The sequence below is a fragment of the Hemiscyllium ocellatum genome, chromosome 33, assembly GCF_020745735.1.
Source record: "Hemiscyllium ocellatum isolate sHemOce1 chromosome 33, sHemOce1.pat.X.cur, whole genome shotgun sequence".
Lineage (NCBI taxonomy): Eukaryota > Metazoa > Chordata > Chondrichthyes > Orectolobiformes > Hemiscylliidae > Hemiscyllium > Hemiscyllium ocellatum.
Window position 1 is genome coordinate 21,944,309 of NC_083433.1, and position 26,012 is coordinate 21,970,320.

At 45.0% G+C, this 26,012-nt stretch overlaps 1 protein-coding gene across 1 annotated transcript in view; it reads right to left on the bottom strand.

The window, feature by feature from the left end:
• Positions 1–6,193: 6,193 nt before the first annotated feature.
• Positions 6,194–26,012, bottom strand: part of aco2 (aconitase 2, mitochondrial) — a 49,769-nt gene continuing 29,950 nt past the window's right edge. Inside the window, exons 10-18 of the mRNA XM_060849678.1 lie at positions 24,801–24,958; positions 19,234–19,307; positions 18,042–18,153; positions 16,170–16,292; positions 12,173–12,328; positions 11,067–11,258; positions 10,030–10,162; positions 8,989–9,110; positions 6,194–6,772 (exon numbers count right to left, since the gene is read on the bottom strand). Of these exons, the coding sequence (XP_060705661.1) occupies positions 6,638–6,772; positions 8,989–9,110; positions 10,030–10,162; positions 11,067–11,258; positions 12,173–12,328; positions 16,170–16,292; positions 18,042–18,153; positions 19,234–19,307; positions 24,801–24,958 (1,205 nt within the window). The 3' untranslated portion in view covers positions 6,194–6,637. The remainder of the gene's footprint in view (positions 6,773–8,988; positions 9,111–10,029; positions 10,163–11,066; positions 11,259–12,172; positions 12,329–16,169; positions 16,293–18,041; positions 18,154–19,233; positions 19,308–24,800; positions 24,959–26,012) is intronic.

The window sequence follows — 26,012 nt, forward strand, 5'->3', positions numbered from 1 at the left end:
ACCAGAGACTGAACCCCTTCCTCAGGAAGGCCAGAAGCCAGTCTTCAACTCGTTCAATTTACACCATCCCATGTGATTTTAAGAAACAGCAGAAATCCCTGACTGGTGCCCTGACAGTACCTTGGCATTAATACTGACGACGAGTGGGCTGCAGAACCAGATAGTCAACACAGGATCAGCTCCCCTGATTTAACAGTTTCCAAACATTTTTTAAAAGTATCTGTTCTCTTAATGTACATTTTGCTAACAAGAATCGAGTGTGGTGCTGGAAAAGCACAGCAGGTCAGGCAGCATCCAAGGAGCAGGAGAATCGAAGTTTCAGGCATAAGTCCTTCATCAGGAATGAGGCTTGTGCCCGGAAGGGGGGTTGAGAGATAAATGGGAGGGGTGGGGCTGGGAATGCGATAGGTAAATAAAGGTGGGGGAGAAGATGATAGGGTGGAGTGGTTAGATAGAAAAGATGGAGGCCCAGGACCTGCATGTACTTGGTGGAGTGAGAGGGGGAGTTGAAGTAATCAGCTACAGGGCATTGGGGGTGGTTGGTGTGGGTGTCCCAGAGATGTTCTCTGAAATGATCTGCATGTTGGCATCCTGTCTCCCCGATGGAGAGGAGACCACATCAGCTGCAACGGATACAATAGATGACATTTGTGGAGGTGCAGGTAAATTTCTGTTGGATGTGGAAGGATCCTCTGGGGCCTACTACAAGCCCACCAACTCCCACAGCTACCGAGACTACACCACCTCCCACATGGTCGATGATACCCTCCGGCGCATCTCCTCTAGTTCCCACACCTCTGTCCTTGAACCCCACCCCTCCCGCCTCAACAAGGACAAAACCCCACCTGGTCCTCGCCTTCCTCTCCACCAACCTCCATATACATCACATTATCAGTTGCCTCATATTCCCTCTCCCCATGTTATCCCTGTCCCAAGCCTCCAACTCAGCACCGCCCTCTTGACCTGTCTATCATCTTTCCCATTTATCTGCTCCACCCTCCTCTACCTATTGCATTCTCAGCTACCTCGCGCTGAGTCCCCCGATCCCGGCCCACAAACCTCATTCCTGATAAAGGGCTTATGCTCAAAACGTCAATTCTCCTGCTCCTCGGATGCTGCCTGACCTGCTGTGCTGTTCCAGTACCACACTCTCCAGCATCTGCAGTCCTCATTTAACTCCATGTTGCTGTCAAGGCCAACATTTATTGACCATCCCTAACTGTTCTCAAGGTAGTGGTGGTGACGAGCTGCTTTCTTGAATCACACCCACAGTGCTGACAGGGAATTCCAGGATTTGAACCAGTGACGATGAAGCAGCAGGAATATTGTTCCGAGGCAGGATGGTGTGGACTGTTCGTGTCCACCCAGGTGATGAGGTTGTAGGTTTGGAAGACGTTCTGGAAGGAGCCTCGGTGAGTTGCTGCTCTGCTGCCACTGTATCCAAGAGAATGAAGGTTTAAGGATTGTGAATGGGCTACACATCAAGGACGATTCTGTCAAATTTGTTGAGTGCCGTTAAGAGCTCCATCCATGCAGGCATGAGGAGAACATTCCATCACACTCCCTGATGTTTGCGATGACAGGAGAGAGAGATTGGGATTCCCCAAGAGCATTATTGCTCTTAAACCAATAAACAAAGATAAGATTCCAGAGAGCAGCCAGAACAAAAGAAACAAATCTAGTTATCAGCACACCAGGCAGGAAATTAGGAAGTCAGAGTGTCATCCTCAGCTTATTTCTCTTGCCCTTATTTTGTCTGTTGTAACTCAAGTCTCTGCTCAGTTCATCCTCCACCCTCCTGCACCAATTCACTAAATTAACAACTAACTCACTCACTAAATTAATCCTCAAGTCGCACCTTGAATTTTTGTTAAAGGGAAGTAATGTGTAAAAGTCTTCAGTGTTTGTAATATTTTAACTAATGCTAGGTTTTAATTTAAAAGGAAGCTTGCAAGCTGCAGTGTGCAGATGGTATTTAATGGTCTTGTATTTGCTTCAGCTGCTGGATTTATTGAGTGTGACCATCAAATGTATGTTTATTTACCAGTAGGAAACAGAAGATCAATTCAGGATCCACCAGCACCGTGGCTGGTGTTCACAGTCCAAATGTGCATAATTCCTGGGGAAAAGATGATAGTTTATAGGGAAAGGTTGAGCTTTCTCACTGAAGATTAATAGAATCAGAGGTGATCTTAACAAAAACATACAAGATCCTGAAGGGACAAGACTGGATAGAAATGGAAATATCCCCCTTTTGTTGGGGGAGACCAGCATTAAAGGACATAGTTTGCGAACAGGGTGGTGGGTGGGGGTCTCCATTTACAATGGAGATGAGGAGACCCCTCTGTGGGTTGTTGCTCTATGGTGTCCTTCTCAGAGAGTGATGGAGGCTGAATAAGGTTCAAGGCTGAGTTAGATAGAACTTTGATTGTCAAAGGGGCAGAAGGTAGGCAGGAGTTTGGAGTCAAGGCAACGAACAAATTGACCACCGAAAGATCAGCCACTGTTTTACAGAATGGTAGCTTAGGCTTGAGGGGCCGAATAGCCTCCTCCTCCTCATTCTTGTGTCCTTGCTGGACAAATACCCAAGGCAGGAAAACAAGCACAGCCCAGACCTAAAACTCATTAATAATACGGAGCAAAGCCAGAATGCCAGCGGTTCATTTGAAAATTCAGAGGTTTCACCTTGACTGAAGATATTTTTAATCTGTTCAGATGAGTTGTGATACAACTCTGGCATGGGTGGGAGTTGAACCCAGACCTTTTGACTGACCACTGCACCATGAGGGCCCTTTCACCGTCAGTGACTTCTTACATGTGTACAGATTTTCCCTGCTCCATATCCCATTGGATTTTTTGCAGAGAAGTGTCAAGTGGCCTGTCAGCAATGGTGAGTCACGACAGTGAGGTCAGTAAAATTAAACTGGTGTTTATTTTTATGTCGCCTTTCACAACCCCAGAATATCCCCAAGTACTTTATAACCAATAGAGTATGAAGTTACACTTGGACTGTAGAAAATGCAGCTATGAAATTGTTTGTAGCAAGCACCCACAGAAATAATGACCACAATATCTTCCTGGAATATCAGATAAACTAGTTTGAACTAAAGCTTCATGTACTTTTTTAAAAATGTTTTTATTTTCAGATAATAGAAACTTTGTTTTTGTGATGGGTGGAGCTTAAATATCATCCAGGACTTTAAGAGCTGAGCTCTGGGGAGTTGTCTTTGCAGAAATGTAGACAGCAGGAACAAAATCCTCTCTAGGGTGGGAGTGCACACAGCTGCTCAGATGGTTCCTGCATGGAGACGGGCACTGACCTCTGGTTACTAAAGTCTGTGACGCACATGGACCTTGGAGGCCTGTACAGCTGGTAAGAACATCAGAAGGAAGGCCGAGCAGCAGGAGGCCATTCCTCCCCTCATTCAATATGATCACAGCTGAGCATCTATCTCAACACCCCATAATCCTTGAAAATATATCACCATTGTGGATCTACCTACACCAGAGGCACTGCAGAGATCCAGGCCACCATCTCAAAGAGCAACTATGGATAGGCAATAAAATCTGGGCTGCCAATAATGCACACATCCTGTGAACAAATGAAAAGTCATGGGATATCATAGTTATGTCCTGTCTGTAAAAAAAAATCTAACCATGCCAAATTATTATCCCGTGAACCTACTCCCAAAGCCTTAGTAAAGTGATGCAAGAGGTAATCCGAAATGCTATCGAGTAGCACCCATTTACCAATACATTAGGGTTCTACCAGGACAGTTTTGACTCCAGTCCTCATGTCAGTTTTGGTCTAAACATGGACACAAACAGCTGAAATTTCCAAGTGAGGCCAGAGGGACAGCTCTTGACATCAAGGCAGCCTTCAGTCAATTCGGTCACAGAGCTGGTGTTAGTCCTTGTTGAACCACTGCAGCCTGCCTAGTGAAGGTGGTGCCATGGAGCTATGGGAAAGGAGTTTCCGGATTTCAGTGCAGTGACAATGAAGGAACAGTGACATGTATAAGGTCGGCTGGTGTGTGCTCCCCTTGCTCTTCTGGGTGAAGCCCAAAGACCACCGTCTCAGCCACAGCACACCAATGCAGATGACCTGATGGAGCTTCTAGATCAAACCACCAATCAACTAAACAATATTCAGATTAAGTGATAAGTGGCAGGTGACTTTAGCAATGAGTCATCACCAGCTCCAACAAGCTGGAGTAGGCCATTCGGCCCATTGAATGAGGTTGCGGCTGACCTGATTACTTTCCTGCCTTTTTCCCCATAACCCTTCCATTCCCTCACTAATTAAAAATCTCTCTCACCACCTGGCATACAATCAATAATTCAGTTTCCACAGCACTCTGCTGTGGAGAATTCCACAGATTCACTATCCTCAGAGAACAAATTCCTTCTAATCGGACTTAAATAGGTGACCCCTTATTCTGAGATTATGCCTCCTGGTCCTAGACTCTCCTCTAACCTTAAAGCTCCTCAAGAACCTTGTAAGTTTCGATAAGGTCTTCTAAACTCCGATGAATGCACGTCCAACCTATTCAACCTCTCTTCATATGACAGTACCTCAATACCAAATGAACTTCCAATGCCAGTATATCTTTCCTTAGATATGGACCCCAAAATGTTCCCAGTATTCCAGGTGTGATTTGACTAATGCCTTGTAGTTTTGGAAAAACCTTCTCTAGTTTTATATTCCATTCCCTTGGAATATTCCATTCCCTTGGAATATTCCATTCCCTTGGAATATTCCATTCCCTTGGAATATTCCATTTGTAATTCGTGGATGACGACTCCCAATACCATTGTTCGGTAACTTTCCACAGTCTTTCTCCATTTAAATAACGTTCAGCTCCTGATTCAGTTTGTGTTGTTCAGTTGGAAGACTGTCCAGTTCTGGGAGCCGCACTGAAGGGAGGGTGTGGAGAGCTTTGGAGACAATACAGGAAAGATTCCCAGGGACAAGAGCCTTCAGTGACATAGATCTCTTGGAAACGCTGGGGCCTGCCCTACTCAGAAGGTTGGGGGTGTGGATAAGATCAAGAGTTGGTTGGGGGGACCTGAGAGGGAGCAGACAGAAAAATGTTCCCACTGACATAGAACCTAATTAATTTCCCTTGGCACTGAATTACATCACCACCAATTCTCCCAATATCAACATCCTGGCGCCACAGTGAGTGAAAACACAACCAGAGCTGCCACATAAACACTACGGGGGTATTACAGCAGGCCAGAAGGTGGATATTCTTCAACAAGTGAGTCAGGTTCTAATAACTCAAGGCCCTTGTACCATCTCCAAGGCACAAGAATATGATGGAATATTTTCCTTCTGCCTTATACACTAGGATAGCATTTGCTGCCCATTCCTAAATGCTCTCCAACTAAGTGGCTTGTTGGGCCATTTCAGAAGACAGTTGACAATCACCACATTAGAGCTTGAACATATATCAGTATTCCTTCAATACCAGTGAATCAAATTCTGGGTATGAACTTACTAACAGTCCCATGGGATTTGCTTCATTATGGAGGACTGCAGCTTTAAAAAAAAGTCATCCATGCAATTTGGGCCATTTACATTTCCTGCCCGTCCCTAGGTGCCCCTTGAGAAGTAGGTGAGAGGCCGTCCTGAACTGCTGCAGTCCATGTGCTGCGGGGACACCCATAATGCCTTTAGAGGGGGAATTCCAAGATTCTGATCCAGAGGCAGTGAAGGAATGCTGAATATACTCCCAGTCAGGATGGGGAGTGGCTTGGAGGGAAACCTGCAGGGGGTGGTGTTCTCATCTATCTGCTGCACTTTCCTTCTAGATGGAAGTGGGCATGGTTTGGAAGGATCTTGGGTGAACTTCTTGTAGTCGGTATACACTGTTGGTGGTGCCAATCAAGTGGGTTGCTTTGTCCTAAAGTGCTGTTGGAGCTGCACTCATCCAAGCAATTGAGTGTATTCCATCATATTCCTAACTTGTACCTTGTAGATGGTGAACAGGTTTTGGGAGGTATTTTATAAAGGGCCACCATCACCACTTTGAGAGGAACTGGGATAAGGCAAATATAACCTACCAATGCCACACAAATCTCCTACACAGACTGGCAGTCATTCCCCAGTTGCCTGGGTTCCCTGTTCTTCTGGAAAACAAAAGTACGCACCTTCCACAGAAATCATTTATTAGCCTGCAAGAATAAGTTTCAGTTTTCTAATTTTATTAGGTCAGTCTTTTCGTTGAAACCCACAGGGAACTGAATGTTAACGTGATTCGGTGACACCTTGAAACATTCAAAAGGAAGCAAACTCATTAGCTTGGCTTCTCCTGGCAAATACAATGTACAGAAAATAAAAAATAAATACCATCTAAGAGGACAACAGAAATCAGGCTCCATTGACTTCACAGCGCAGTAGGAGACAAATGAACAAGTTATATTTTAAAACTGATGGTTAACACAGGCTGGCTTGGGATTGTCAGAGTGTGGTGTCTGAGTGTCAGACTGGACCGTGCACAGCTGCTGAACATCATGGTGTGTATCACTGCTGCAAAAAGCAGCAATAAAGGCTGAGCATAGCGACACAAGTACAACCGAGTCCTTGGGCACATAGTCTCCCTTTTCCCTACCCTGGTGGGAACAGGCGGCTTTACTTCTGCAACTCCTTCATCCTGTTGAGCGCGCTGCCGGCTCGGAACCATTCAATCTGGCCCTCGTTGAAGGTGTGGTTGAGCATTATTTTGTCCTGGCTGCCGTCCTTGTGCTTAAGGATACAAGTGAGAGGCTGAAAGAGGAGGAGGAAGAAAAGAACCAATAAGAAATTAGACACCTGCCTGGAGGTGGTGAGGGTGACTAAATTAACACAGAAGACACCCAGCTACTGTCGATGAATAAACCTAGGCTGGGTACAATGCTATTGTCCTTTCTTTCAGGTAGTTGTACTTCTGATTGTTCCTCTCCTTACTTGCCACATCATGATAACTTCGTTCCCAGGGCCTCCAAGCTGTAGTGCATTGACAGGGTGAGATTAAGATGGAGCATAAACACTGGTACGGACCAGTCAGACTGTAATTTCTACATAATTCAGTCTCCTTCCTACAAACTCTTTTGTCTGACTTCATCTAACCCCTACTTCTCTATACCTCTCACAGTTATGTCAAAAATCACAATGCCAGGTTACAATCCAACAGGTTTATTTGGAAGCACTAGCTTTAAGAGCGCTGCTCATCAGGTGGTAGTGACCCCAATGTACACCCCAGTCCAACACCGGCAACTCATGGCTATGGCAGCATGTGGGGGATTCGGGCACCTGAGAGTTTGCAGACTGAGGGACAGATTTTGTGGCTTTATTTCTCTGATAGCAAGGACCCTGGCAGCACGAAGGCGGATGTTTATTTTTGGCTGTCTCTTTTATTTCTCCTTTTGTATACTAACATGGAACTTGAGAATGGCAACTTGGTACATTTTTCTCTGCACTCTGCTCAAGCTTGCAGGACAATAAAATCTGAATCTCTTCCCCTTGGAGATCCTGACTGTCAAAAATCTAAGATTCTACAATTTAAGAAATATTAAAAGTGGAAAAATTCACAGCTTGAGAAAAATATAATGAAGTTCCTGCTTTCTAATTTGACTGAGAACTCAGGCCTTTGAAAGAATTTGATAAACAGGGATTCTGTGGTCCAAAAACAACTGATATCTAGTAGACGTAACTAACTGGTGTCACACTCACACTAGCGGATTTCAACATTGAAACACATATGGAGTTAGACTGCAGATCAGCTTTGCTCTTGACAAATGGAAGAACAGGCCAAGGGGCTAGATGTTGAATTCCTGTTCTGTGCTATTGTCTCCTTGACACAGTTAGCTTGCTAAGAGAGTGCGCAGGCAAAGGGATCACTGATTCTGACCAAGCTCTCAGACACACCCTGTCCTCAAGCACAATCTGTGCGTTAACCAGGCCTATAATCCTGATGTCAAGCATACATTAGTGAAGCCCACAGTCATTTCCCATGTAACAGGCAAATTATTAATCAGATGATGGCCCAGGTGTTACGCAGGATGGTAGGGGAGGAGAGAGAAGATGGGTCTGGCTTCGCATCACTTCACTGTGCATATTTTCCAGGACACACTAGTGTGTGGGGCTGCATGAAGCTTATAAATTTGAGAAAATGTGAAATTTCCTGGCAAGGTAAAACCATATAGGAGAAAGTCAGGACTGCAGATGCTGGAGATCAGAGCTGAAAAATGTGTTGCTGGAAAAGCACAGCAGGTCAGGCAGCATCCAAGAAGGAGAATCGACGTTTTGGGCATGAGCCCTTCTTCAGGAAGGGTCTTCAGGCTCATGCCCGAAACGTCGATTCTCCTGCTCCTTGGATGCTGCCTGACCTGCTGTGCTTTTCCAGCAAGACATTTTTCAGCTCAAGGTAAAACCATATGTAAAGATTAAAATTAGAAAATGAGGACATGGTATTAAAATTAGGAGAAAGTTGTCAGGTAAAATGGCTTTCTTGAATAACGGAGATTTAGAACAGCTAGATGCTATAAATATTAATAGGCTTCAAGCCATCTGGCAAGATAAAAACAAAGCCTCTTTTTTTCCGTAGAGTTTGTTGGTTTGCAGAGTTTTGGAGTTCATTTTCACACATGCCCAGTGTCCCAGTCCCTCCATATTTATGAATATATGAATATTTTTAAACAACCTGTTAATGCACAGTTCTAGTGCATATGGGACTTGAATTCAGGACTCCTGGCCAGGAGGTGGCGTCATTACCACTGCACTCTTATATGTGCTCGAAGACAATTAAAACTCATCATCTTGTCTTAACTTTACAAATAACATCAACAAACCTTAATGTGATGGATGAAACATGAGCGGGAATGAAATGGATGGGATAAATTCTAATATTTCATGCTCATTGTTACATCTGGTTTTCTTTAAACCTGTCTGAACAAAGGTCAAGGGAGCTCCAAGGTGAAAGCAGCACAACTCAGTGTACCTACCTTTCCAGGGGCAAATTCCTTCAGCCCGATGATGGAGACTTGATCGTCCGGTTGCACTTTGTCATAATCAGCAGGATCACTGAAGGTCAGAGGCAGCAAGCCTTGTTTCTTCAGGTTAGTTTCTGCAAAGAAACCACAGAATTCACACTGTACCTGGTGACCCCTCACCGACTGCAAAGAGAAACGGTCTAAGGATTGGGCTACAAAGTGTCAGCTGGACTTGCCATTGGTAGAAACGGCCTGAGGCTGTATCTCCAATGCCACCTTCGAGGCTGATACTCCTGTACAATATGCACACATTAAATGCTGTCCCTCACTTTCTTCCCAACTCCCTTTCATAGGAAGTTTTTTTTAAAAAATCTAGCCTGTCAGTTTCGACATCGCAATTAGACCATTGCCTGGTTTTCTGTACCGATGGGAATAGGTGCCTGGGATCTACATAACCTGTTCTCTCCATTCTACTCTTCAAGGCCCAGTGACGCATCGAGGACGATAAATCCTTCTTCAGCCCACCTCAACCACTCCCCTCGCAGTGACACTGTCGCTGGACAGGCAGTGAAAAGCTGCAGTGGTAGGTTGGACGCCATAATATCACATGCAGCCCAGGTTACAGGGCAGAGAACATAAGCCTTGAACGTTTCTAATCTCTGCCCATTTTCTCTGGTTCGTTGCTGCCTGAGCCAGCATTGATAACTCTTCCCGAACTGCCCTTGAGAAGGTGGTGATGATCAGCCGTTGAGCAGAGCAACAGCCTTCTGTGCCTCTGAGCAAACCAAAAGGAGAAATCTCTTCTAACTTGGAACCACATTATTTCAGATAAACCTACTGTTGCAAAGGAGTAACAGTACAAACAGTGGGTGCACAAACATCGGATCTGTTCGTTACAGTCACTCCCAGTCTATGAACAGTGCAATGCATGGTTCGTCCTTTTATTTTAGAAACAGCATTAAATTCCTCTGTAGCTGTCACGTGCACCAAGTAAATCATAGTACAGTTACAGTTTGTGAATCAGAGATTACAATTTCCACAGCATCCACCTACCGTGAATCCGAGCAAAGCTCTTGACGATGATGGCTCGACCTCCGAGATGCCGAGGTTCCAGGGCAGCATGTTCTCTGCTGGAGCCCTCACCGTAGTTCTCATCACCAACCACCACCCAGCTGACCCCTTGTTTCTGGGGGAAGGACCAAAGAGAACTTTAGAGACTTTGCTCTCAAACCCTAATCCCGCACCGCGAACTCTGATTGGACCTTTCCCTGAAGGTGGCACTACATGACCACTTTGGTCAAACAGCCGACTTGTTTTCTCTCTGTTACACTTTTATATGTAATGGAATCAAACTGCTTGGTTTTTGAATACCCTGATCCTTTTAATCTGTTAAGGATCACACAACACCAGCTTATTTATTTGGAAGGTAAAAACAATGACTGCAGATGCTGGAAACCAGATTCTGGATTATTGGTGCTGGAAGAGCACAGCAGTTCAGGCAGCATCCAAAGTGCAGCAAAATCGACGTTGCAGGCAAAAGCCCTTCATCAGGAATGAAGGGCTTTTGCCTGAAACGTCGATTTCACTGCAATTTGGATGCTGCCTGAACTGCTATGCTCTTCTAGCACCAATAATCCAGAATATTTATTTGGAAGCACTAACTTTGAAAGCACAAGCTTGTATTTCTAAATCAACCATTGGACAGTAACCTGATGTTGAGAGATGTTTAACTTTGTCCACCCCAGTCCAACACAAGCTCCTCCACATCATGACTAACTTTTAATCTGGTATCAGGGTCTAACACAGATTGATTAGTTCACTCTTTTTAACCACTCTGCCTTCTGTCCTGGATCAGCGTGCTCAGATACCTTGACAGGGTCATGCTCAGGTTACTTAACTGCTGATAAGTGATGAAGGTGGGCAAAGCCAGAGTCTTGATGCCATTGTTAGGGCAGCATTTTGCAGCAGTCACTCAGATTTTCCTTCTCTTTAGCGCAGGGCCAACAAACCTAGCAGTTCCTACCTCTGCCCAACACTGACGAGCTAAAGACAATGACAGTGATCGAAAGATCTTCCTCAGACTGACTTACCTTGTAAGCACGAGCCGTTTCTGGCACAGGCCCATACTGGTTGGTGAGGTAGTTTTTGACCTCATTGACTTTGTTATTCTCTATGTTAACAGCTCCGATGAGCAAGTTATTTGAAATGTTGTCAAGGTGCCCACGGAACTTCAGCCAAGGCCCAGCAGCAGATATGTGATCGGTGGTACACTTGCCTTTCACCTAAAACATAGTGCGACAAATCACAATGGGGAAAGTGTCAGAACAACTAATTCCCAGACCATGGTTAAAAGCCAGAATTGTGCCGATATTTCTGATGAGAGGACCAAAGGCCACATCTTTGTCATCCATGGAAAGAATCTAGGAATAGAACATGTCCTTCATGTCATTTCTGCAGTCAGTATCAATCACCCCCAATGGTCTATTTTATAACAGACTGAGAATAACAGTTTCTAAATAAGTCAGTCAAGACATTTGCCTTTGTAGACATTTATTGCAAATAGCATCATTTCCAATCAAAACATCCACCATCAATTCATGCTTATAGTTCTAATGGTTGTGAGGGAGTGAGGTGGGGGGAGATAGGATAAGAGAGAGAGAGAGAAAAACAGGTCTTCCATCCCATTAGGTTGGATTGGCTCCAAAGACAAGGTGGAATGCTCTAATATATTCAAACTGCGCCAAGTCCCGACTGAAAGACCTGCATGCTAAGATAAAGGGAAGTACATTCAAAGTGAATATCAGACAGCCTTCTAAGGATGGTGCAGGGACAGAGATCTGGAGGTCTCTGCCCACAATCACTGAAAGTAGTAGGGGCAGGTTGAGGAAGTGTGCATATGAAATCCTGGGCTTCGTAAACAATGGCACAGCATTCAAAAACAAGGAAGAAATGACTAACTTCTTAACAAAAATGTTTTTACACCTTTTCTTCAGTCATTCCCTTGTGGAATGTGGGTGTTGATGGCAAGGTCTGCATTTATTGCCCATATCCAATTGCCAGAGGGTAGTTAAGAGACACCCACATTGTTGTGGGACTGGAGTCTCACACTCAGGCCAGACTTCCTTCCCAAGGACATGAGTGAACCATGAATGATTCAATAAACTAAGGAGTGGTTCTCTCACAATCTGCAACTGACCTTGATGAGCACCCGCAATTCCACCAGGTCCTTGTTGTTCCACCGATCAAATGGCTCCAGCAACTGCAGCCGATTACTTTCTGGGCTCACAACTACAGAGATGTCCTTGGAATCCTTTGGTGGGTACTGGTATGTATCCTCACCGGGATCAAAGCCCTTCAAGACAGAAGTAAAACAAACATTCAGTGACCTCTCAACACATTCTCAGCAATTTCCTCTCTTCCCCACACTTTAGAACCTTTACACTGCATATACAGGCCATTCGACCTATTGAGTCTGTACCAACCCTCCGAAGAGTATCCCACCAACACTCTCACCCTAACCCGTAACCCCACATTTATTGTGGCCAGTCCACTTCACCTGCACATCTTTGGAGACTATGGGGCAAGTTAACATGGCTAATCCACATCTTTGGACTGTGGGAAGAAACGAGAGCACATGCAGGAACCACGTTGACATGGGGAGAATGTGCAAACTCTACACAGACAGTCACCCAAGCTGGGATTGAACCTGGGTCCCTGGTGCTGAAGCAACAGTGCTAACCACTAAACCACCAATTGATCCTCTATCCCCTTCCTTCTCCTTAAATAGGTGTTGATCTTGCTGGGTGTGGTCCCACATACACCAGGCAGATAAATGTGGTTACCCAAGCAGCCCCACATCTTGCAAGTAAGCAAAAACCAACTGCTTACTTAAACAGAGGGGCATCACAGCTGAGGCTGGTCCGTCCCCGACTTGTGTTGTCCAGCACAGTCACTACCCAGAAGTGGAAGAACCTATCCCCCTCCCTCAGGATCACCAAAGTAATTTTAGTGTTTCTACCCCATTTGCCACCTCCTTGCACGGCTAAGTAACTCAGCAAAGATCATGCAACCGGACTCGTCACACTCAAATCTGAGCGCAAAGCCTGGTCAGCAGCTGAGTAACCCAAGACCATTGGTAGGGCTATCTCAGTCAACACTGACAAAGTTTGAATTGGTCATGAGCTCACCTGGAGATTTAATTTGATTAATGCTTTGTCCGTCATCTGGAAACTATACTCTATGTATTACAGAAAAAAAAAGACATGCCTTTCATCTTGCACTCATCAGAACAGACACAGGAATACCCCATTTCAAAGGGGGAAAATACTACATGGGAAAATAGTGCTGATTGGTTGGCAGGTCAACTTTGAATGGTTGAGACTGATTTTCTCATGCAGTAAAAGATATTCGCTCTGCCTTTAAACATGGCACTCTTGCATCTATCCTGAGGACAAAAACCTTCGACTGTATGTTTCTCAGCAATACACAAGGTGGGTACCACAAATCTTATACATGCTGTAAAGACACTCCTCCATCTCACTGAAAACCTTTCAGTAAGTGAGACAAGACAGCAGATCTTTATAGCTCCAACAACTGGACAGCTAGATTAGATTAGATTCCCTAGAGTGTGGAAATGGGCCCAACCAGTCCACACCGACCCTCCAAAGAGTAACCCACCCAGACCCATTTCCCTCTGACTAATGCACCTAACACTATGGGCAAGTTAGCATGGCCAATTCACCTGACTTGCACATCTTTGGACTGTGGGAGGAAACCGGAGCACCTGGAGAAACCCATGCAGACACAGGGAGAATGTGCAAACTCCACAGTGACCTGAAGCTGGAATCAAATGTGGGACCCTGGCGCTATGAGGCAGCAGTGCTAACCACTGAGGCACCGTGCTGCTCCTGAATGTTGGCTTGAGGTTCTGGGGGTGCTGGCCCAGTGACATGACCACTACACCACCGCCTCCTTTTAAATCCAAAGCAGCGAAGGGATGGGCTGCCCGAACAATTGTTGAAGGAAGTGATGACTAGCTGGGCATACACAAACCTCAACACTTCACTTAATTGTAATCAGGCGGCAATAAAAATATGACAATAAAACCAAGTGGTGAGCAGCTTTTGACACCGAATTGAAAATATAGTGAAAGATGTGCCACAAGGCTTGGTTCTGCAAAATTATCAAGTGAATATGGTTTTGAAATGCACGGCATAAGATTCCACAGTTGAATAGCCTAATATCGGTAACAATCACAATAGTGGAAGAAAAGCTTCCACCAATTTGCGCACATTAAGTGCATCATGTAGATGAATAACTTGGAAATGGACAATTCTTGATGTTAAACCATTTTGAAAACAGTAAGGTCTCAAACAGCTGTGCGATAAATAACCAGAGCATAATCCTTTTTAAAACGGTTTTTCTGTGGGGAAAATGTGAATTTGTTCATTTTGGAAGGGAGAACAAAAAAAGAACAAAATATTAGTAAATGGAGAAAGATTGCAGAAGCTGCAACACAAATGGAAATGGGGGGTGCTTATACTCAACACAGAAAGCTAGCAGACAGGTGCAACAGTAATCAGGAAAGGCTAATTCAATGCTGGTCCTTTTTTGAAGGGAGCAGGAGTAGGGAATGTCTTATGAGCAAAGGCTGAACAGTTTGGGACTCTCTTGATTAAAATTTAGAAGATTGAGGGGTGATCACATTGAAACATACAGGATTCTTAAGGGGCTTGATAGGGTAACTGCTGAGATGTGACCCCTCATGGGAGAGCGCCTGGGACCACAGAACAAGTCTCAGAATAAAGGGGTGTGTTAATTGAAGACTGAGATGAGGAGGAATTTCCTATCATACAGGGTCAAGTGTCTCTGGAACTCCTTGCCATCTGGCATTGTTTGAGGGGGGGGTGGGGGTGGGAGCAGAGTCCTTGCGTATATTTAAGGCTGAGATAGATATGATTTTTGATCAGTCAGGGGATCAAGGGAAGTGGATGTGACAAATGTTGGATCAGTCATGATTCTATTGAATAGTGAAGCAGATTTGAGGGGCCGAATGGCCTACACCTGATTTTTTTTTAAAAAAAACGGTTTTATGGAATTAAACGGATTTCAAAAAGGGAATAAAACAATATGCAGGATGCTGAGATTGCAACCTTGGAGTTTGACGTGGTGCTGGTGACAGTAATGAGTTAGAAACTGTCAATGCGCAGAGTGTGGGCTGAATGATCTCATCATGATTCTATGTCCCGAAACTTTACGGAAAACACCCATGTCTCAAGAATTTCAGACTTTACCCTGCCTCTCTGCTTGAAGGATTCCAACAGATTGAGAGAAAGCGCGAGAAGAGAGAGGATGGCAGAAGATGTGAAACAGTCTTAAAATCTAGAACTGGAGTCACAGACACAAGATAAAGGGGTCAACCGCTTAGGACTGAGGTGAAGAGAAATCGCACCACTTGAAGTGGTGTGAACTGTTGAAATTCTCTCCCCAGAGGGCTGCATGTGCTGAGTAGATTCAAGGATAAAAGTGACAGATATTTGAGAATTGCTCAAAAAACACAGCAGAGAGAGTTAGTTGGTCAGCTATCTTATGGAATGGCTGAGTAGGTTCAAGGGCCACTCAGACTTACTCCTGCTCCCATTTCACATGGTGTCACTGTAGGTGAGGTTCATGTAAAACTTTTATAATTTTGAAGTGGTGGGTTGGTAATTATTAATCCATTTGAAAATGAACTAAGAGAGCCAGGGACCTGGGTTCAATTCCACTCTCTGGCAAGTATGTGCAAACTCCACATTCTCCCCGTCTCCAAGTGGGTTTTCTCTGGGTGCTCCGGTTTCCTCCCAAAGTTGTGCAGGTGAGGTGGATTAGCCATGCTAAATTGCCCCATAGTGTCCACGGATGTACAGACTAGGTGGGTGTTAGCCATGGCAAATGCAGGGTTATGGGTATTTGGGGAGGATCTGAATAGTTCTTCTGGGGGGTGGGGGTGTAGAAAAAGGGTTGGTGTCGACTCAATGGGCTGAGTGGCCTGCTATTGCACTGTAGGGATTCTATGACCCTGAAACTGAAGCAGATTTGAGATACTTGTAACCACCTTGTAAATAACAGGATCTGTGTGTGTGTGTGGTTTGAAAATAGCGTACCATAACCCTGCATGTCGATAGCTAGCCTGCCTGTCAGAGAGTGCCAGTTACCTTGCTGGGCAGTTCGTCAGCATTCGGAGGATTCAGTTTGAACTTCTTCCCATCAGCTCCTACCAGTGTGTCACGCTCGGGGTCAAACTTCAAGGTTCCAGCGATAGCAAAGGCAGTGACAATCTGGGAACAGAAAACCATAATCAATTGGACTGCAGCTTCTGCACAACCTCCATGGGATTGCACTGGCATGTGCATGTTACTACTTGGAAATATCAATCCAGTTCAATACCATCACAATAATTGACAATATTATATCCTGAGGAAGCTATTAGTCTCTGTCAGAGCAGAAAGACACCATCATCATTTCAGCAGTGATATTGTGTCAGAAACAGGACACCACAGTCTCTGTCCCTACCTCCATCTAAAAGGGTGGGGATGCAGGGGCAGTAAGAGAACACTTGCCCATAATCCCTTTGGCATCTTAATGCCAGAAGCAGCAAGATAGAGGACAGGAAAAAAAAAATTGTGGCTGAGAGCGCTGCTCCTTCAAGGTATTTAGGTGTTGGAGCAGATTTCCTTGAATTCCAGAGGCCGTAATTACTGTTTATAAACCGTAGCATTGTTTTGGAACTTTGGGGGAAAACAATGGCACTTTAAAACAGGAGGAAGGGACACAAAGGCAGAGACTGCCTGATCAGCAAGAGAGAAGAAAAGAGGGGGAAAAAAAGAGAAAAAAGAGGAGAGAGACACTACTGTGTGACAGCAGCGGATCTGCACAGCCTTTGGGATTTGAGTTCAAGTATTTCAGAGACATCAGAAGTTAGTCTAAGAAACCTTTGGGACAAATACAATGTTTAAAAAGGCATCTGGAAGGGTATATGAATAGGAAGGATTTGAGGGATATGGCCCAGGGTCTGGCAAATGGGACTAGATTAATTTAGGATATCTGGTCGGCACGGACAAGTTGGACCGAGGGGTCTGTTTCTGTGCGGTACCTCTCAATGAAGGTGAGACTTCCACCCCCTCAATAGGAAATCCAGGCTTGGAGTGCTGGCAGCCAATTGGATTGGTCCCAGTGGCGCTAGTTTGGCATGGTGGCCACTGCTGGGATTACAAGAGATGCCATCAAACCGAACAGTTCAGACATGTCCAGGATCAAGAGTCTCGGCAAAGACATCTGGGTGGGAATGGCTGGGATGAGGAGGATGGGTGAAGCATTAAAGGGGGTGGCAGTACCTCCAATGACCCAGGGAGCCTGCAAAGAATTTGCTGTCACCTTTCCTGATGCTAGCTCAGATAGCTAGTGCTGTCGGGCTTTCCACAGGATGTTGATTCCACCCCCCCCCCCCCCACCACAATCTTTCGGGAGTTGAGTATTACCTGGGTTGGAACAGATTGGGCCTCATTAGGTCCAATAGCAGATGGGCCACCCAACTCCTCTCCATCCAAGACCTGTAAACTTTTACACAGACTGGAGAGCCATGTTGGTGTGTGCATGCATACTCATGTGAGAGAAAAGGAGCAGGAGGGGGGTTGCGGGACAGTCAGGAGTCATGAAGGCTATCCATATTTTACATTCAAATCCTACAGCATGGAAGATCCCGAAAGACCATTCCCCTCAGCAGCTCCGAACACCAATAAATGGAAACTTCAAATACAATGCAGATCCAGACAAATCTTTCATCTCTGTACTCGATCCTGCTGGAGTCTTGATGCTGACTCACAGGAGTCTATAGCCCAGAAACAGGCCGTTCTGCCCAACTGACTCCTACAAGCCTCCTCCCATTTCAGTAATAGCTTCCATTCCTGCCCCCATAAATGTTTTCTCTTTGCTCGCATTTGCTTACATTAATGAGTCAATCGTGACAAACTCATCAGATTTCTATGAAAATGGAAGTGAAAACACAAAGGTGTCCCTGTGCATTTTACCTCAGGAGATGTGACAAAGGCATGGGTGGCAGGGTTGGCATCATTACGCCCAGTGAAGTTTCTGTTGTACGAAGTCACAATGGTGTTCTTCTCACCTTTCTTAACGTCCTTCCTTGGGTGGAGAAGTAAAAGGAAAGAGACAAAACTGAATAGCATGCAGGAAGACGTGGTGGACAGCTTGAAAACATTCTTCAAAGGGGGTTTATTCAAACACTTCCAACAAGTCAATCAATACACCTCAGGGAAGTGGTATCAATTCTAACCAGAGCTGGAATTGCAGCTCTGATCTGCTGACAATCAGATGAGTGAACTAATTGATTTAATCATCCAAACAGAATCAAAATGGAGCACACTTCTACTTTACAGAACATGAACTCACCACATCTAACAGGGACCTTAGAGCCTTACTTTAGCCAGCAGCGTTTGCAATTACTGGAAGCATTCAGATAGCAGTGTCAGTTATAAAATGAACACATGGCTATCCTCTGGGTGGTGGTGGGGGTTTGCTGGGCCGAGAGAAGTCACAAAGGCTATCCACATTCTACATTAAAATCCTATAGCATGAAGTGGGAAGCCTCCCATTGTTCATCAGCCTCCACTTACATCATGATGAACTAAGCTTCCTTTTAAGTTTTGCCCTCTCTCTTCTGATGCTACCAACGTCCTCTGAGCAGCAGGTCTTTATAAGGGAGTCCTGTTGGCACGTCACCTGACTGAAGGCTTATATCTTAGCCGTGTCAATATACAAAAGCTCAACTTGGCGTCACTGGCGAGCAATCAGTAATGAAAAGCCATGGCTATTTGCCAAACCTCATCCTTGCAGTCTCACCCCATAGTTGCTGTGGCCATCTCTAATACCCACTGCTATCCACGCTCTGGTTAAGAATACACTTTGACAATTCCAATCCATCACACCACCATGCTCATTTTATTAATTTAACAGCAACAATGAGTATTGTTGAAAACCAAACCAGTGCTTGGTTCAGTGCAAAGTCACCCAAGTACTTTGCAAACCAGCGATCTGGGAAAGCGAAGGCTGTTTTCTTTGATCAGGTTGTGCAAGTTCCCAATTTGGACGCCATCTTTCATGTATTGTTCCACACAATGCGCACACGCCAATACCATAGGTGGAAAGAGAAGCTATTTTTGTGCTTAGTGCAGGGAGTAGAAACTGAAAGTGCAACTCCTCTACCTGTCCCACTGTCCAATGCAGGGCCCACAGGCATTAGCCAGAACGAGTCCACCGAAGTCCCTCAGGATTTTGGCCTGCAAAGACAAAAGTAGGATTAAGTTGGGAAGTCTTTGTCTGAAGCACCAGAGTCCACAGAAACCTGGTCACCAGTCCTTTCTGCAAGTTTGTGGCTCCACAGAACACTAGATCTCCACCGACCTCACTGAGGGGTCCATGGAGCTGCTGCCAATTTGACTCATTTGTCCCAGTAGAGGCCAAGGAGGGGGTAAATCAGGTCTCAGGGAGGGATGGTCACAGGGCTGGATGGTGAATTGGTGGCCAATGAAAGGGAGGTGGTTTCGAAGGAGCACTGCTTTCCCATCTCCACATCCATTGCAAGGCTGGGACCCAACTTGTGCCATACTATATTCAATCGAGTCCAGCACTTCCTGCCTGGATGTGTGCAGCTCCACTGTCACATGAGCAGCTCGACAGCATCCAGGACAAAGCAGCCTTCTGGACTGGCACCCCCCTCCCTGCACAACACTTTACACATGCACTCCCTCCATAAGATGGCAGCAGTGTACCACTTACAAGATGCTTTGCAGTAACTTGGCTTCCCCGGACAGGCCCTTCCAAACATGCAACTTCTAGCACCAAGAACAAAGGCAGCAGGTGCATGGAATACCAACTTCAAGGTCCCCTCCAAGACTCTCATCATCCTGATTAGGAACGATATTATTGTTCCATCACACACATCGTAACAACAGTTCCTTTGAACAACACAATTCAAGGCAACATATTCAAGTCAGCAGCTCATCGCCAGCCCTTCAACGGCCAGTAAGGGGGCGGGAGGGGAAATAAATGGTGACCCAGCCAGCAATGGCCACGTCCTGCAAATGAATAAAGGCAAAAGAAAACCCTGCACTTTTAACATCAGTGTATCTGTAACACCTGAATGGTGGACAGTGCATTCCCAGACGGAAATGTCCAGGTGCCTCCTTTATATCCATATTAGAGGTTTAGGCAGTAGTTTAGTGAGAGAATATACCCCAGCATGGCCAAGTGTATGGGCTACCCAAACAGCAGTAACCATGTGAAACACGGACATCATATTGAATTGGTAAAATCAGAGCTACCATATCAATATCTTACACCCACTCACCCAGGGACTCTCTCAGTGTCCACCCCTAATTATCCACTGCGTTTAAATGTTTATCTATAGCAAGCCAAAATACCAAACATCTTTATTAAACGTAAAATAAATTGAAAGTACACATTTTCTGATGAAAATTGTATTTGTTAATTTTATTTTGTACCTCCTCCAATTTACCAGCATGCTGTCAGGAACAGAGGAGTTGAGATATGAAGAGAGACTGGAAAGGCTGGACCATAGTTGGTGGAGGGTGTGACCTTACTGAGGTTTATAAACTCATGAGGGGCATTGATGAGTCTTTTCCCTGGCATGGGGGAGTTCAAAACTAGGGGGCATAATCTCAAGGTGAGAGGAGAAAGTTTTAAAAAGGGCATGACAGGCAACCTTTTGCTTTCTACTGTGCGTGTGAAATGAACTGCCAGAGACAGTTGCGGATGCAGGTAAAGTTACAACTTTTAATTGATATTCAAATAAGTTCATGAATAGGAAAAGTTTGAAGGGAAATGGGCCAAACACAGACAGGTGGAGAAGAGTTTAGTTTGGGAACATGGCTGATGTGGACTGGTTGGACCGAAGGGGCTGTATGACTACAAGACTCTTCCCCTGAAGGTAAACACAGTCAATGGGTCAAATTCTGTGGGTGGCAGCACAACCTTCTCCCTCTCACCCATTATTTCGATCAAAGGGGAACATTGTATTAAAGTGGGGCAGTTTCACTACAACGTTACTGTTAATTGGTGAGACTGCACCGACAGTACTGCATACAGATTCCGACAGACACTTGAGCAGGAGGGACATATTTGCAACGGAGACTGCTCAGGTTCAATTCACTAGGTTGGTTGAAGGGACTTTTCTTTTGAAAAAAATGGCTTCAGGTTAGTTCCATACTTGCTAGGAAAAGGGAGAGATATCAGCTGGACACGTGGCTGCAGGAGGGAGGGTTTCAGGTGTGTAGATAATCAAGGCTCATTCTGGGGAAGTGGGACCTCTACAAACAGGAGGCCTTCACTTGAACCAGAGGGGTACTAATATCCTGGGTGGGAAAGTTGCTAGTGCTATTTGGGTGGGTTTACACTAGCTCAGCAGGGGGATGGGAACCTGTGGTGAAGTTTCAGTGCACAGGACGATGTGAGTAGGGAATACAGGGGCAGGATTTCACAGTCACAGGAGTGTACTGACAGACAGCAAGCTGGTTTGAAGTGTGTCTACTTCAATGCCAGAAGTATGCAGACTGAGGTAAGTGACCTTGCAGCATGGATAGGTACCCAGGACTTTGATATTGTGGCCAGAGGCATGGATAAGGCAAGGTCAGGAATGGATGTTGCAGGTTCCAGGGTTTAATGCTTTCATTAAGATCAGGAAAGGTGGTAAAAGAGGGAGAGGTGTGGCCTTGTTAGTCAAGGACATAGAACATAGAAAAATACAGCGCAGTACAGGCCCTTCGGCCCTCGATGTTGCACCGACCGAAGCCTACACTAGCCCAATAACCTCCATATGCTTATCCAATGTCCGCTTGAATGACCATAAAGAGGGACAGTCCACCACTGATACTGGCAGGGCATTCCATGAATTCACAACCTGCTGAGTAAAGAATCTACCCCTAACATCTGTCCTATACCAACCTCCCCTTAATTTAAAGCTGTGTCCCCTAGTAACAGCTGACTCCATGTGCGGAAAAAAGTTCTCACTGTCAACCCTATCTAAACCCCTAATCATCTTGTAAACCGGTATAACGGTAACTGAAAGAATTTTTGATGAGGACTCATCTACTGAGGTAGTATGGGCTGTGGTTAGAAACAGGAGAGGAGAGGTCACACTGTTGGGAGTTTTTTTTTAAAAAATAAGCCTCCGCAAAGTTTCAGGGATGGGGAGGAGAGGATTGGCAAAACAATTCTGGGCGGGAGTGAAATGAACAGGGTAGTCATTATGGGGAACTTTAACTTCCCCAACATTGACTGGAAATGCTACAACTCCATTACATTGGGGAAAAAACTGATCGATCCAATGTGTGCAGGAGGGTTTCCTGATACAGATGGGATATTGGGTCCAGGTCGATGTGTTTGTTGACAGAATCTGTGGATAAGTGCCATGCCAGGAATTCCCTGGCTGTTCTGTTTGGCTTGTCCTATAATAGTAGTGTTGTCCCAGTCGAACTCATGTTGCTTGTCATCTGCGTGTGTGGCTACTAAGGATAAGCTGGTCGTGTCGTTTCGTGGCTAGTTGATGCTCATGGATGCGGGTTGTTAGCTGTCTTCCTGTTTGTCCTATGGAGTGTTTTGTGCAGTCCTTGCATGGGATTTTGTACACTACGTTGTACAGGAGGCTCCCAAGCACTGAGGATGTCACCTAGACAGGGGACGAAATGTCTGCAACACAAATTCCCAGCTCGGCGAACAGAACCACAACAACGAGCACCCGAGCTACAAATCTTCTCTCAAACTTAGATGGAAAATATTCAGCCTGGTGTCCGGTTACCAATGATGTGCCACAAGGATCTGTTTTGGGACCAATGCTGTTCGTCATTTTTATAAATGAGTTGGACGCAGGGATAGGTGGATGGGTTATAGAGGCATAGAGATGGACAGCACGGAAACAGACCCTTCGGTCCAACATGCTCATGCTGACCAGATATCCCAACCCAATCAAGTCCCACCTGCCAACACCCAGCCCATATCCCTCCAAACCCTTCCTATTCATATACCCACCCAGATGCCTTTTAAATGTTGCAATTGTACTAGCCTCCACCACTTTCTGTGGTAGCTCATTCCATATATGTACCACACTCTGCACGAGAAAGTTGCCCCTTAGGCCCCTTTTAAATCATTCCCTTCTCACCCTAAACCTATGCCCTATTCCCCACCCCATGGAAAAGACCTTGTCTATTTATCCTATCCATACCCCTCATGATTTTATAAACCTCTAGGAGGTCACCCCTCAGCCTCCGATGCTCCAGAGAAAACAGCCCCAGCCTGTTCAACTACTCCTTAGTTCAAATCCCCCAAACCTGGCAACATCCTTGTAAATCTTTTCTGAACTGGAGAGTAAATTTGCAGATGACACTAAAGATGGCGGAGTGGTGGACAGTGTGGAAGAATGTTACAGGGGAACTTGGAGAAACTGCAGAATTGGGCTAAGAGCTGGCAAATGGAGTTCAATGCAGGTAAATGTGAGGTGATTCACTTTGGGAAGAATGACAGGAAGGCAGAATAGTGGGTCAATAGAAAGATTCTTGGTAGCGTGGATGTGCAGAGGGATCTTGGTGTCCATGTACATAGATCGCTGAAAGTTGCTACCCAGGTTGATAGTGCTGTTAAGAAGGCATACAGTGTGTTAGGTTTTATTGTTAGAGGGATTGAGGTCCGGAGCCGTGATGTCATGCTGCAACTGTACAAACCGCTGGTGTGGCCCCACTTGGAATATTGTGTCCAGTTCTGGTGGCCCCATTACAGGAAGGATGTGGAAGCATTGGAAAAGGTGCAGAAGAGATTTATCAGGATGTTGCCTGGTCCGGAGGGAAGGTCTTCTGAGGAAAGGCTGAGGGACTTGGGTCTGTTTTCATTGGAGAGAAGGCAGTTAAGAGGGGATTTAATAGGGACATACAAGATGATCAGAGGATTAGATAGGGTGGACAGTGAGAGCCTTTTCCCTAGCATGACAACGCCGGATCGTACAAGGGGCCAATAGCTGCAAATTGAGGGTTGACAGATTTAGGACAGATGTCAGAGGCAGGTTCTTTATTCAGAATGGTACGGGAATAGAATGCCCTGCCTGCCAATGTAGTTAACCCAGCCTCATTAGGGACATTTAAACAGTCCTTGAATAAGGATATGGAAGGTGGGATAGTTTAGGGGGATGGGCTTAGATTAGTTCAGAGGCTAGTGCAACAGAGGGCCGAAGGGCCTGTTCTGTGCTGTGTTGTTCTACTTTCTAATAGGGATTCAAGATTAGCATCACCAATTTCAGATCGAGATGAAGAGAAATTTTTCTCAGTGAGAGGGTTGTTAGCATTTGGAATTCTCACTCCATGCATGCACTGTAGGTTGGGTCACTGAGCACATTCAAGGGGTAAGTTAGACAACTATTGGTTGACAAGAGTTGAAGGTTGTAGGGGACAAGCAGGAAAGGGGTGTTCAGGTCAAACCAGATCAATATGATCTCAGCAAAGTAAAACATTCCAGATTCTTTGTAATGGGGGATGACAAACACATAGGACATTAAATCATATTTATTCACTAGAGTTAAAGTCCAGAATTGGAGGAAATGGTGATCTCAGGAGATATACAACAGTACTTCAGAAAATATATTTGCTTCTGTGCAGAATAATATTGAGGATAGGCAGAAAAAGGGAGGCTGGCTTGTCTGAAGTGGGGAGACCACATGAAATCAATTCTATTGCAGTATACTGGGAACAGAATGGAGGTAGTATACTTACATAACCGTCTCTCTCAATAGTAGCACGTATCTGCTCAGAGCCTGGTGTTACAGTGAACTGTGACTTACACTTCAGGCCGTGATCAAGGGCCTGTTGTGCAACAGCAGCTGAACGGCCCATATCCTCATAACTGCTGTTCGTACAGCTGCCGATCAGACCTGCCAACACAAACATTGTTTCAATCCGGTACTGGCATCCAGTAAGGGTTATTCACATGAAAAAAAGTCTCTCTCTACCTTCTTCCCCTTTCTCCAAACAATGTTTAAACAAAAAAATACGCTCAGTAGGAGCAATGGAATAATTAAGTAATCGCTCATTATAAGAAACCAAAGACTTCCAACAAACCAAAAAGCCTGGGCTCTAAGGCTTCTTCAATGGCTCAGTACGCCCAGTGAATAAAGACCAGGGAACCCCTACATTTAGTTCGATTGTTGGCCATTGCAAGTTAACTGACTTCTCAAGGGTGGTGCAATTGGCTTTGACACCTCGGCCCCATCTATCTGGTCTGGTGGATATGAAACACTGAATGAGGCTATTGTGAAGAGGAGCCAGGGAGCTCTCTATGGTGTCTTAGACAGTATTCACCCCCTCAAACAATACTGCAAAATAAAAACAGACAGACAATCTGGACATTATCACTTACAATTTGTGTTGATAATCTGATTACAAATTGGCTGTGTTCCCTACAGCAGTGACTACACCTCAAGGGTATTTCACTGGCTTATAAAGGTACTTTGAGAGAATTAGTAGTCACAGACTCGGTAAATGCACATCCTTTATGGTACATCCAAATCGGTTTTCTTGCCCATGTACCACAGTATATAGCTGAACATCTCAATACTTTTAAATTAAAGGAGGGCAATGAAAACAAGAATATTAAAGAGTGAGAAAATGAACAGGGTGACTTATGGAAAGCTATAATGATACAGATTTAAGGGTCCAATGGCAATTTCTGTGCTAGAACGTTTTCAGTTTGTTTGTTTAGAAAATACTTTGAAAAGCTTTGTATAAAGCATACACTCTATAGCTATCACTCTTCCTGTATCATTACCAAACAAAATATCCTCCAACTCAGTAATTCATGCAAACAGAAACATCTGCAATCATATGTACCTGAAATAACGGGAGCAGAGCAAGAAGGTGTAGTTTAGGAGAATCTTGTCATGTACAATGTTCCCTAATGTCTATATCTTAACTCACAAGAAATGCAGT